This window comes from Zootoca vivipara, chromosome 1 (genome assembly GCF_963506605.1).
Source record: "Zootoca vivipara chromosome 1, rZooViv1.1, whole genome shotgun sequence".
Taxonomy (NCBI): Eukaryota; Metazoa; Chordata; class Lepidosauria; order Squamata; family Lacertidae; genus Zootoca; species Zootoca vivipara.
The window spans coordinates 90,389,281-90,403,388 of NC_083276.1; the positions used below are offsets into that span (position 1 = coordinate 90,389,281).

The 14,108-nt window shown below is 42.0% G+C and overlaps 1 protein-coding gene across 3 annotated transcripts in view; it reads right to left on the minus strand.

Moving 5' to 3' along the window:
• Window positions 1-14,108, minus strand: part of CLASP1 (cytoplasmic linker associated protein 1) — a 169,945-nt gene that overhangs the window by 132,494 nt on the left and 23,343 nt on the right. For all 3 annotated transcript variants that reach the window (XM_060278738.1, XM_035128785.2, XM_035128806.2), the window contains exon 2: window positions 13,130-13,620. In XM_060278738.1, the coding sequence (XP_060134721.1) occupies window positions 13,130-13,324 (195 nt within the window). In that variant the 5' untranslated portion in view covers window positions 13,325-13,620. The remainder of the gene's footprint in view (window positions 1-13,129; window positions 13,621-14,108) is intronic.

The window sequence follows — 14,108 nt, forward strand, 5'->3', positions numbered from 1 at the left end:
CAGAGAAATCAGCGGCTTGTGAAGCCTTATTACAGGAGATTGCAACCAACACAGCAATTGGCAAGTGTTTCTTACAGTCATAATTATATAGTCAATATAGGGCGGCACAGAGTTAAATTTTTTAACTTTTTTAATGGTGGTGTGCCTCATGATTTTTTTCATGGAACAAGTGTGCCTTGGCCCCAAAAAGGTTGAGAAACACTGAAATAGGGAAGAGCCATAGCTTTGGAAGCAAATGATCCCAGGTTCAATCCCTGGTATCTCCAGGTAGGCTTGGGCAAGATCCTTGTCTAATGCACTGGAGAGTTACTGCCAGTCAGCACAGACCTAGTTGAACCAATGGAATAAAGGCAGCTTCCCATGTTCCTTAAGTCACAAATGAAGGCAGGATACTTGGTCTGAGGTAGCTTTTCAGTGCTGCAAACTTTTATATTTGGGGACACTCAACCACATTGCCAGCTTGCAAGATTTGATGAATAAGAAGAGGCTCTATGGATTGGCCAACTCAGCCACACTGACTGGGACTAATGGGAGTTGGAGTCCTACAGCAACCAGAGATCACAAGGTTGGGAAAGGAGGGCTCTTGTACCCCTCTTTTGCTAACTTTGAAATCTGGAAGTTACAGCTCATTTATTGTGGTTGTTTGATTGTAGAGATATTCTACTGTTAGTAGCGAGCCACATTTATCTGAAGGATATTTTTTTAAAGTACCGGTCCCTGGGCTATCCAATCAGACTAGCCAAGTCATATCCATACAGATTCTACTTTTCAAATGTAATGTTCATGCAACGCATATAAAGTTTGTGACAAGTGCACACTTCATTACAGGTGTGCTCTGAATATTAAAGGCATGAGAAGAAATTCATTTTTATAAAAACAGTCTTTATATGCAAGATTAAAGGCAAGTTTTGCTCTGAGGAGTGCAACAACTGAAGCTCATTAATTTTGGGTGCATGAACTGAAAATTTATACACTTAGAAACATAGAATTTTAGAGTTGGAAGGGACCCCAAGAGTCATCTAGTCCAACCCCCTGCAATGCAGGAATCTCAGCTAAAGCATCCATGACAGATGGCCATCCAACCTCTGCTTAAAAGCCTCCAAGGAAGGAGAGTCCACCACCTCTCGTGGGAGTCTGTTCCACTGCCGAACAGCTCTTACTGTCAGGAAGGTTTTTTCGAATGTTTAGTCGGAATCTCCTTTCTTGCAACTTGAAGCCATTGGTTCGAGTCCTACCCTCCAGAGCAGGAGAAAACAAACATGCTCCTTCCTCCATGTGACAGCCCTTAAAATATTTGAAGATGGTTATCATATCTCCCCTCAGTCTCCTCTTTTCAAGCCTAAACATACCCAGCATTCAACCAACAACAAACCTAAGTCACGTATAACTGCGTAAACCATACAACAAAATGTGACCGGCTGATGAATAATAATTCCGATATCACATACTCTATGGACGGCAATTATAGAAAGCATGCAAATAGATTAGGGCAAATGTATGATATAATATAAACCAAAATAAAGCAATGCACGTACAATAATATATCCACACTTAAAGCTCCATAATGCGTATGCAAGTTCATGTATGAAAGTTCATATGAAGATACAAAAAGTCCGGTACTGTCCACACAAATTACGTGCTAGCTCGAAAAGGATAATGAAGCATAATCTGGCGATAATGTATGTAGTGTTGTAACAGACCGAAGTATAGACGTGATGTATCCGCGAAGAATAGAAGCAAACAAGAGGGCAAGGAAATCCGGATTATCATCCCTGTTTCGCCATTATGGCTTTATCAGCAGTGGGAGTACTAAATAATATTATGAAGAAACATGGAGTCATATATCTAACATATATATCCAACCTTCAAAAGAATATTATAAAGAAACATAGACTCATATATCAAACATATCAAATCTACAATAGAATATTAATATTTACATACCAGGCATAGAAAATGTACAAACAGAGACGCAGCAGGTACTCCGAAGATTTCAGTAAAAATTTCTTATACAAACTGAGGATATATATGTGCATACCTGAGAGTTACAGGTGTTACTAATTTTTAAAGGAACCACAGGCACAATTATATCAATGGTGCACAGAAGATAGGCCAAAATTTATATAAACAAATGGAATACAAAAACAGGAACAATGGCTCAAATACATAACGCAGAAACACTTAAACCACTGTAAATTCATAGGAAACAGTTATAATCCACATCAGTATTTAGCCCAGCAGGATGTAGTGTGTTTAACAAAAAGATAAACCTGGATTTGTTTTGCATCAGTATTTTCTTAGCTAATTCCAAAACCAGCACCATTGTGTGATCCAGCACCATTGTCTCACCTGTGAAGATTGAGAATACTGTACAGTGGTACCTCGGTTTACAAACACAATTGGTTCTGGAAGTCTGTACTTAACCTGAAGCGTACTTAACCTGAAGCAAACTTTCCCATTGAAAGTAATGGAAAGTGGCTTAATCCGTTCCAGACGGTCCATGGAGTACTTAAACTGAGGCATACTTAACCTGAAGCGAACTTTCCCATTGAAAGTAATGGAAAGTGGATTAATCTGTTCCAGACGGGTCCGCAGAGTACTTAAACTGAAAGTACTCAAACCGAAGCGTACTTAAACCGAGGTATGACTGTACTGTATTCAGCTACTGTATGCTGTAGACAAGCTCACAGTATACAACATGTACCCAGTTGTACCAGCCAACCTTATTTTTATAAATGGGTTTCCCTTTGATGCTTAAAAAGAAGTTAGTATTCAACTATATTTGGTCAAACTCAGAACAACTGAGAATTTATTTGCTGCCTAAGAAGCTGCTCTGATGAGCAGAAGTAGCATTTTAAGTTATAATTTGAAAAACCATTTTCAACTGTAATCTAAACCAACACTGTAGGCAGGGCAAATACAAACAGAGAAAGCCAAATCATTGTACAATGGTACCTCGGTTTATGAACTTAATCCGTCCCAGAAGTCCGTTCTTAAACCAAAACCATTCTTAAACCGAGGAGCGCTTTCCCTAATGAGGCCTCCCACCGCCGGTGCCCTTCCACCATTCGGATTCCGTTCTTAGACAAGGTAAAGTTCTCAAACCAAGACACTATTTCCGGTTTTGCGGAGTTTGTAAAAAAAAGACCCCATATGCACACACCGAGAACAAGCAGATATGGTAAATCAAATTGCCAGGAGAGCGAGCACATGAAGAGAAGCTCAAAAAACCCACCTTCAACTAAAAAAAAACCCACTAGCTGGCTTTTCCTCTTACTCCCTTTATTAGTCTGCTGCACCTCATAAATGCTGACACTGCAAACATTTCTAGAGTTCATCTTCTGTAATTACCTGTTAAAGCAAAAAGGCAAGCACCACTTGCTTAAAAACCAACACTATCCTTTCAAAGGTTAAAAAAAATCATTTTAAGGGGAAAACAAACCCCTTTCACGTTTTCTTTAAAGTTAAGCCGGATACAAATTTTGTTCAATAAAAATAAACAAAATACTTATGCCGACTGCAAAGCAAAGTCAATTAACTACTATTATAAAACAACGAACTTAACTTTTTTGTGCAATGAATCCTATAACATTCCATCGGGTCTAATCCAGAGTAAGTGTGTTTAGTATTGCAGCCTAAAATAGGAAGCAGTCCCAAGACCTGAAGCGTATTTGCTCCATTGAACAACTGACCAATCAACAGCATGCCCAATTCAGCAATTAAAATCAGTTAAAAAATCCACAGATTTAACCACAATAGCAATAAGACAATGCACAACAATTGCAGATTAGAAGAAGGAGAACAGCAAGTAAAATCTGCTTCTCAAAGTGCTGTATCTCCAAGGGGATAGAAATAAAGATGCCAAACATGCTCAAAAACTAATAGAGTGTGTTCCTCTCTCACCCTGGACATCTAACCCCCAAATTCCCAAATCTTTCCTCCTACCAAAGGAGAATCAACAAACTAAGCTTATATTCCATTGAAAAGGCACGTGGGCAGTGCAGGCTAAGCTATCCACAAAATGGGGCAACCCTTCCTGTGGCACCAGTGACAACTCACATCCTGCAACAGCCATGGGAGAAAGCCTCTTTGACGTGCAGCACCCAAAGTTTGCGCTCCATGAGCAACAAAGAAAAGGGCTCACTCGGGATTAAACTTGCTCTATTATTCTTGACAGCAACCAAAGGGTTGCTGTTGTTGGCATCCATTTGACTCGAGACACAAAGGAGTGCGCCTCCGGGGGGTGAAGTCAAACCACTGAGTTAGCAGTACCGAAGGACCAGGGGTGCAAGGCTGGTCTTGTGTTGCCCAGATGACAAGACCCGCTTCTCGGCCTCGCGGGTGTAGTCCAAAGGAAAGCACAGCAGTATATTTGGCACCGGCTTGGCTGCAGGAGTTGCCGGAACGAGGCGTACAAGGCGCCATCCAACCGTCTTAGGGACTCCACTCCAGATTTGTGTAGGGTTTACTCCTTAGCCTTTTCTTCTCCCAAAGATACCCCACAAGGCAGAGGAAGTTTAGGATCAAAGTTTACCTTCTCCTAGATGGGCTACCTTCCCAGGTTGAGGAGCCCCATCTGCCCCTCATTTCCCTCTGCAGCACATGCAAAAACAACCCTCATTGACCACTGGACCCAGTATTGGTCTCGTCCGCTCAATCACCTCAATATTCTTGGTGTTCCAACAGCTGATAAAATTATAAATATCTGATTACTCTGAAAAAAGGTAATCTGCCACTATATACACATATACATATTTAATAATATCCTTCCTTACCTAACAGAACATGTGGATGAGATCTTTTCTGTATTACACAATGCAGGTAGCCATTCAAAGTCTTCCATTAAGGAACAATTAGCAAAACAGAGAGAAGGAGTAGAAACCCTTATATTTTGATTTCTATGACAACGGCAGAAAGAAACTCTATTAGATTTATCATAATTATCCCTTTAAAAAACAGCCTTTCCCACCCCTGGAACTAGTTCTGCAGGCAATGGGATTCAAAGGTAAATGATTCCAATTTACAGGGATGCCAGTGAATTATAATGTTACAGATAGCATTACCAAAAAAAAGAGAGAGAAAAATTCAACACATCAAAGTACTGTAATAGAGTTAGTAGAGAGGCAATAGGCTGGGCAGCCTCCACCGGAACATACAGTATTTACAAGGCAACTCTTCTTCTCTGCTACTGAAAGGGGATATAAACAAAAGAGCAAAGCATGGCTGTGAGTCAAATGCAGCCCAGCACATCCTCTCTTGTTCCATTCCTTCTACATTCCATGCGCTTCTTATAAGACACATATTCAAGATCATCTAACAGGGATCAGTTACCCTTTGACCACTCTGTCCTATTCATACCCGGTGTCTCTCTCTTCAAGAGTTCATTCCACTCATTTGCCCACACGATCCATGCATGCTATGGAGAGTCCAACTTGCAGTACAGCAGTTTCATATAAAACAAGCAGTGTCAAGACAGGAAAGACATGCGAGATGCCAGAACCACGTTCATAGCCGACTATCCCTTATATCCCACTTTAGGTGGATCTTGTATGTGGCAGCTCTCAAGAAGTGCTGGATATCCACTCCTGTGCTGACAGAACTCTCAGGACATGCAGATGTGATTCTGCAACATCATTTAAGAAGTTTCCTTAATTTTTCATTAAATCAGCACCTAAGCCTGACAAATAACATTATGAAAGCTCCCTTCCTCTATTGTTAAAAACCCTATCCAGACACCTTGTTCTGTGCTTCTCATTCTGTTTGACAAGAACAATTGCTGATTTGGTCATCTGCTATTGAATTTTTACTATTTGAATTTCTAAAACTGCACCTTCATCCAAAAGTGGATTTCAGGGTAGTAGTAATAACACTTGCAGAAGCAAATGTAAGATTATCCATTTAATCTGATCTGATAATTTATATCTCCATGTTGTAAATAGCTATAAAATTCAGAAGGTCAGTAGCTCAAATAATCAGACCACGTCTGGAGGGCACCAGGTTAGGGGGAAAGTAGTATACAGTGGTACCTCTGCATACGTACTTGATCCGTTCCGGGGTGCCATTCTCACCCCGAAAAGTACGTAACCGGAGCGGAGCTTCCACACATGCGCAAAGTTCCAATAGAGCATTCTGCGCATGAACGAAGCACGCAGAACACTTCTGCACAAGTGCGCGTGTCGGAACCCAGAAGTAAACACTTCCGGGTCCACCATGTCCTTCAGCTGAAAATACGCAACCTGCAGCAAACGTAACCAGAGGTATGACTGTATAGCACGCCGATCTACTAAGCTAGACAGGCCTGCTGTCTATCCCAGCAAGGCCATGTTTATGTTGTTGCCCACATACCAATTGTCCTTGAGTTCTGCAAAACAGGAATTAAAGTTCACAGAAGAATTGCAATGGTGATAACCAAGCTGGCTGTAAAAATAATAATTCACAGGCCGGATTAGCATTGTGAGGGAGTAACACTACACTTATATACGAAGCATATTTCATCTGGCAAACTTACAACAAACAAACTCAAGCCGCAGCTATTTTGTTTTGATGGCAGGTGTTTTTTTCCCAGGCACTTATGTCAGCTTTCGACAAAACAGCACAATACAGGTCAAAGTCACTAGCAGGAATGCAGAAGGCAATAAATATTCTCAAAACAGCTCTCCCAAGCTGAAATCCAACAGAGGGTATACCTTTCATTGGAGAAAGTGAACTCTATTAGTAAAACTCAAAAAGAAAAGAAAAGAAACCCTCTTTTTCTTGCAGAACTTCTTATTGTGTCTTATAGAAAACAAAGGTTAAACATACATTTTTCAAAGGTGTTCTTTCTTCACACTCTCCAATTAAAAACTGCAAACAAGGGTCACATTTTGGTCTAAATATTTCCACACAAGGTCTCTCTTTTCCCTTCCTGTCCTTCCCTCAGAAATACGTGGCCTACAGGATAGAATTTCATAACATGCTGGCAAGCCACCGGGAAGAGCTGAAAGATACTGTTGTCTGGCCTGCTCATTATTAAAAGCATGATTCTGCCCACCACCCTGCTCCTCTATTATGAATATTTGAAAGCTACCAAATGTTAACATTCCCACCCTGACTCTCCCTCACACCCACTCCCTGCCATAAGCAACTGCAGAAATGCAACCTTCTTTGCATTTGCCACAAAGCAAAAGCACAGGAGAAAGGTCGGCTTTACAGCTCAGGTCAATAAAATCAAATGAGGGGGGATTGGAACAACATTAACCCCACTTGCTTGCCTTTCCCCCTCCCAGGGATACTCATTTTTCTGGCAATACCAGTAAAAAGGTAAAGGTAAAGGGACCCCTGACCATTAGGTCCAGTCGTGACCGACTCTGGGGTTGCGGCACTCACCTCGCGTTATTGGCCGAGGGAGCCGGCGTACAGCTTCCAGGTCATGTGGCCAGCATGACAAAGCCGCTTCTGGCAAACCAGAGCAGCTCACGGAAACACCATTTACCTTCCCGCTGTAGCGGTACCTATTTATCTACTTTGACGTGCTTTCAAACTGCTAGGTCTTCAGGAGCTGGGACTGAGCAACGGGAGCTCACCCCGTCGCGGGGATTCGAACCACCAACCTTCTAATAAGCAAGCCCTAGGCTCTGTGGTTTAACCCACAGCGCCACCCGCGTCCCTAATACCAGTGTACCTGCAGAAAATATCCAGATATTGGATAGCATAGACCTAGCAAAGCACCAGACAAGTCAAAACCAACAACATCACCAGAAAAAGGATTAGGGAACACAGATTCAAATCAAAACCACAGAAAACTAGCAGCAGTTTGGTTCAAAAACTGCAGGTACTGCAGAATGCGGTGAGTGGCCCAGCTTTTGGCTCCCAGTACCTTACCAAGCTATGTTCAAGGTGTATAAAGCCATAAACAGCTTAGGACCAGGTTGACTGAAGGACCGCCATGTCCCTTAGACACCACCCAGATCACGGCCATCATCTGGAGAAGCCCCCCTGATTCTCCAGCAGTTGTCCAATATTTGTTTAGTTTCTACGCAAGCTAATATTTTTGGCATAGTGGCGCCAATACTTTGGAACACTGTTGCCATCGAAAGCAGATGAGCATCTACAATTTTGATATTTCCTCACCTGTTTGGAGGCATTTTCAGAGAACTAATTTATTTGTTCTGCATTTTATGATTTTATATAGCTTTAATGCTTGTGTTATATTGCCGTTAGATGGATAGATAGATAGATAGATAGATAGATAGAGGAAAGGGGGAGGGAGGGAGGGAGAGGGAGTTGGCATTTTAGAAATACTCTTATGAATAAATAAAATGAAGTGTGCTAACATTAGATATTTTTGCACCCAAGGCAAAAAAGCTATCAAAATGACAGGACTTCCATACCCAGTAGGGTGCCCACTTGAGAATCTGTTACCAAAAGCATAATTTTCATGCAAAAGCTGGCCTTGCACTTCTCTACAGGAAATAAAGTCAGCTAGGAGGGGAGAGGTCTTCAGTGGGAAGGGCCGCTCCTGTACACAAGCTGCCCTACTCCATGGCTCTTACTTCCTTCTCCCCCCTTTCCCAAATATTTGACAGGTAAGGGAACTGAACGACACAAATGAAGTACCTTTGTGCAAATCTACCTACATTAACATCAAAATGCATCCCAAATAAGGTTTTGAGTTTTCTTGTCGCAAAATTTGATGTAGCTTTGCTCATTATACCTTTAAAAGCTTGCCGTGGAAAAATGTAGGTCAGGAGCCCCTGCAGAAGACACCGCAAATGCAAATCACACTGGCACATCTGTGCTAAATTCAGACACACAAAAACAAAAAAGCTGTGCTAACATCTTCAGAGAGGTGTTACTTTAGAGGCCTGTACAGTGACACACAGCTAAGCAGCACAAATGCGGAGAAGGTTAAGGCTGGCCGGGAACTTCTTCTCACCTGACCTAACCTCTGTATCCCCCATGGAAAATATTACTCATGCCACAAAAGTGGGGAAAGTGAAAATAAGTTAAGACAACAAGGCAAACCTTGACTTTCTAACCTGATTATTGACAAACATTTTTTACTCATTAAAATATTCATGTATAAACAAAAGCAACACAGCCCATAGCGGCTGTGTTGCTTGGTCATATTAACATATCTGACCCACAAGCTACTGGGCGTTAGTGCTTTCACACCTGTTGGTTTTGTATCAGGAGGGACTAGAGGAAATCTTGATTTATCCCATTACACAGACTTTCACTGGTCGATCTCCAAAGTCTCTTCTGATTGTTCCAACAGAGAGCTCCAATTTTCCCAGGGCAAAATACCTAAACGTAGCTATTTCACGGTAACAGTTATGCTCCCCCCCTGCCATTCAACAAACTTATGTGTTTTATATTCTGCAACTTGGTTTCCCCCCCTTGTTAGCAGACCTTAAATAAATTATATTTATTTATATTACAACTGTTGGCAAAAGGGGTTACAAAACATTTGAGACTGGAGTCCAATCGAAGGGCAACTGGAATAGTGGGCCTTTGCCATGTCCTATTAGATTGTGATATTTTGCAATAAGGAGAGTGCTATAAAAGAGAGCATCCATACAAACTTGCACTACAAATAAGTCTTATTCAAATGTCAACATTGATTCCATCTTCCTTCCTAGCTCTCATCAAGTTCATAGATCATATAGCTTGCTTCAGCAGAAGAGCACGTTAACACTGTCCATTCCACATCATCACCATCAAGCTAATTCCAGGTTTCCTTTCTTTCACTGAACTTCAACAGAACAAGAAGCATGCTTCAGAAAGCATGCCTGCTTCTTAAAGCAGCTGAATGATGATTGCTACATACGAGTAATTTTAACAGACACCCCACTTTAAACTAAGTTCAAGCCATCTGTTCCACCCCTCAATTATACAAAGCAAAATAAACCTCCAGCAATGCCCCGTAACAAACAATGCAGATGTCAATTTGCTTCTGTCTGTATTTCCGTTCTCCGCCAACCCCCAACCCCCCGCCCGCCCGCCGCTCATGGGGCATTAATAGCATCTCGTGTTGCAGAGAACAAATTCATCATCAGAATCCAGAATCGGGGGGGGAGGGGCAGAGAGGGAAGAGCATTTGTTATGACTATTTATCCACTTGATCCTCTCTGTCCCGTGTCCCAGATCCTCTCTGCATTCCTACATTACCAAAGTATGATGAGATGAGGCCACAGGGGAGTGAAAAACATGGCTGGGAGAGCCATCTTGGGGAACGGCGCATAGCTTATGCACAACTATAGCACAGTATCACCAGCTGCATCGGTAGGTGCAGGCACAGAACAGCCCCCGACCCAACTGTGGTGTGGTTAAGGGAGAACGTAGTGTAAAAAAAGAAAGGGTGTGTGTTACTAAGTTGAAAGTGATGGGAAAGGGCAAGGAAAGACTGGCATGAGGGTATGAGGGGGCAAGCTAAAGAAAATGACAGAGTCTGAGAACAACCAGAATACTTTCAGAGAAGGCAAAAGAGGGGGGAAAGTTAATTAGGATTGCCATAACCAAAGTCTTTTCATCCCAGGTCTCTACAGATATATCCCAAGCACCAAAATAATAAGGAGAATGTGGGAAGGGGGAAAGATATGATTTGGATAAAATGCTGTTATCAAATTATGTAGATTTACATGTACGATATGTGATATTTTCAAAGGTGTGGCTCTAGAAATTAATTCAGTAGAACTATAAATTTCAGAGTGCTTCTTCTCTTCTGCATTTGTCCTCGCAACCACCCTCTGTGTGGTAGGCTACAATTAATCCAAGGAATTTGAAATAATTCTCCTAGCTCTGTTTTATCATCAGCTGTTGCTTTTCATTTCCTGCCAGTGTCTTTCAAACAGTATCTGTCTAATGCACTCTTTTCCTCCAGCTTAATCAGAAAAGTGTTGAATTAAGAGTACAGTCGTGCCTTGGCTGTCGAACAGAACCCGTTCCGGAAGTCGGTTCGACTTCCAAAATATTCGGAAACCAAAGTGCAGCTTCTGATTGGTGGCAGGAAGCCAATCGGAAGCCATGTTGGATGTTCAGTTTGGCGCTTGGGAGCCAAAAGGTTCAACTCGCAAGGTGTTTGGGATCCAAGATACGACTGTAGTTTATAGTGATACACTTCTAAGGACCACTTCACAAGTTAATTTGGGGCAGCTAAAATGCATAGGTTGTATCCAATGAAGCCATCCCATTTGAGCAAAGACTTCTGGTTGTGCAACAGAACTTCCCTTCCCTCTCCTCTCCTCTCCTCTCCCACTTCCTGTAAATCTGCCTCAGACTTGGTGGAGAGCAGGGGGGAGTACTGCTGTGCAAGTGGAAGTTCTTGCACAAATCGAACAACTTCATTTCCTACAACACCACTATTTTAATTTTGCATCATTTAGTTCAACACAGAATCCAAATATTAGTCAGTATTAACCCTCCTCTGCTTCAGATATTCCTTACACCCTCTGTCACTGTCACAGATTAGGATAAACATGGAGAGATGTCTATGGCTACCTCTCTTCAGCCTTTAGGGTTGAACATCCTCAAAAGATTTTCTCAACTCAAGAGAGGAGAGCCCCAGTTTCCAAGTTATGATAGAATAAAGGGGCTACTTATAATGCTCTTTGTTATCAGAATATCTTTTCACTATGATACCATCTCTAAATCATGCTCCCTTCATAATGACTATTTAAGGCTTCACTGAACTACCCACATGTGAACTATTTGCTAACAACTGTAGCACTTGCCACCAGGAGTTAGATAACCAAGAAGTTATATATAGGGCCCATATGGCAGTGACCAATACTTAAAGACCCACACCCTGTTATCTCTCCACTGAGGTAACAATGAGCAACAACCAGCCCCAAAGCTACACTTTTTTCCACCTGTTATAGTCTTCTTGAACTACTCTTGGGCTTATGATGTAACTGGTTAGCTCCCTGATGAAAGTCATTCACAGCAGCTTTCCCCATGTCCACTTTCTCTCCAGGTAACACTAGACTACAACTTCCATTATTCCTTGACCACTGACCATACTGGCAGAAGCTGAAGAGAGTTAGGATCCAACAACATTTAGAGGGCACCAACGTGGGCAAGGCTGGCTTAAACATGAAATGCAGACAAATGCAATCTAGAACCCCATTTGACCTGGGACTGTACAGCTGATGTGCAGAAGTCAGGCCGCGGCTCCTGCCAGTGAAACTATTTCAGACAATATATCAAATGCCATAATACAAACTGACACTCAAGTATTTAGTCAACATTAAATGGGGTGATAGCTCAGTGGTGGAAGGCAGAAAGGTTTGAAGGCAGAAAGTCTTGGGTCTAAGCCCCAGTATCTCCAGTTAAAATAAACTGCAGTAGGGATGGGAAAGACCTGTAGAAGGCCTTGAAGAATGCTGATTAGGGTAGAATACTCTTTGCCAACCTGGTGCCCTCCAGATGTGTTGGACTACAACTCCCATCATCCCTAGTCAACATAACTGATAGGAATTGTAATCCAAAACACCTGGCAAATGCTGGGTTAGGACGATTATACCAAGCTGCCACTAAAAATAGCTGGCCCTTCCATAATGTGTAGCACAATTAAAGCAGTGTCTAAAAACCCCACCATGTAATAACACCAGGAAAAGGACCGTGGCAAGTTATTCTGCACATTATGGAGGAGGGTGGGGTGAGAGAGTGACACATGTTCCTGTATTTCCTGCATTATGAAATTCTGTCCTTATGCACAAGCTCTTCCCAAGTCCACTTTCCTAACAGTATTGCTGTTTGTTGCAACAGGGTATCTCTAAAGGAGCTTGAAAATCCAGCATATATTCATCATTACAATCAAGGACCTTGATCCAACCCAGTAATGAAGATCCTGTTTTTATTTCCATCAGTAAAAAAGTGGGGGGTATTTTTCTTTTTAATTTACATATTTTGAGTTTTGCAGTGTGGGTTGTATACATTTCCAGAAACGAAACGCCACAAAATCACAAACTTGCTGTTACATCGGCTACAGATCACCAAGAAATGCACGGGATCAAGAGGATTTGCGAGCTATAAAGTGAAGAGTGAGGTCTCTGTTCCATAACTGCTGACAGAAGCCTGCGCGAACGAACCAGCCAGAGTTGAAGCAACGTTTGACCTTAGCAATCCCATCTCTGCACGTCAGTCTTACCTTATAATTGCTGGAATTTACCCACGAGGTAGCAAGGCCATCAACCATTTTATCCAGCATGGTCTGATCATGTTCCAGATCGGCAGATTTCTGTTTATCTGAGAAATAGTCTATCAGTTCTTGGCCAACCTGAAGTCTCTTCCCAACATCCTTCTGCAGAACCTGGACCAAGCAACCCTCCATGGTGGGCTCCATGTTGTGCTAGGAAAACAGCACAGTCAGCGGAGAAGCTAGAGGGCAGCAGGTTTGAAAAGTCCTGCTATAGATGTCTCCTCTAGGTCGCCTCTTTGTTCGAAGGAGGTTACCAAGGGCCTGGATTTCAAAGACGTGATTCTGGGAATGGCAACAATGCACCATGTGTGTCTGAAGAGCAGCTGGCAGGTTATTAAAAGTTCAATTCAAAATAACTAGTAATAGATAAATAAAGCTGGGAGCGGACCAGCCGTGCTGTATGACCAGGTCTATGATGCTTCTCTGTTCAGCAATCCATCCTGAAAGAAAATTTTAAAAGAGGAAAAGTTAGAGGCAAACTGGGAAGAAAGCAAATAGCCAAACAGCATAAAGTCCCAGCTGAGATGCTTAAAGCTGCCATATTTTCGTTCTTGTTTTTTAAGAAAGTAGTAATTTATCTATCTGTTCCCTCCCTTGCAACTATTCTCATGTCTTACATAGCACTGCAGCCTGCCCCGAAAGAAGAAAAAGGAGCTAATCCTGTTATACAGGGCATCAACTGCTAAGGGGAAAAAATACACAGAGAAACAAAAAAAGAAACCCACATTTTGTTCAACAACAAAAATGCAGTCAACAAATTATAATACTATGGATTTCTGGCTGTCAATTGTATGGAGAGACGGATACTTTGCCATGGGACCTGTCTGCTGAAATCAGATATGACCAAAAGAAAGAGAAAAAACACTTGAGAAAGAACCACTGAAGCAGTCGCCTTCTGTTCTGTCTGTGCGCGCATCAGACACACAGA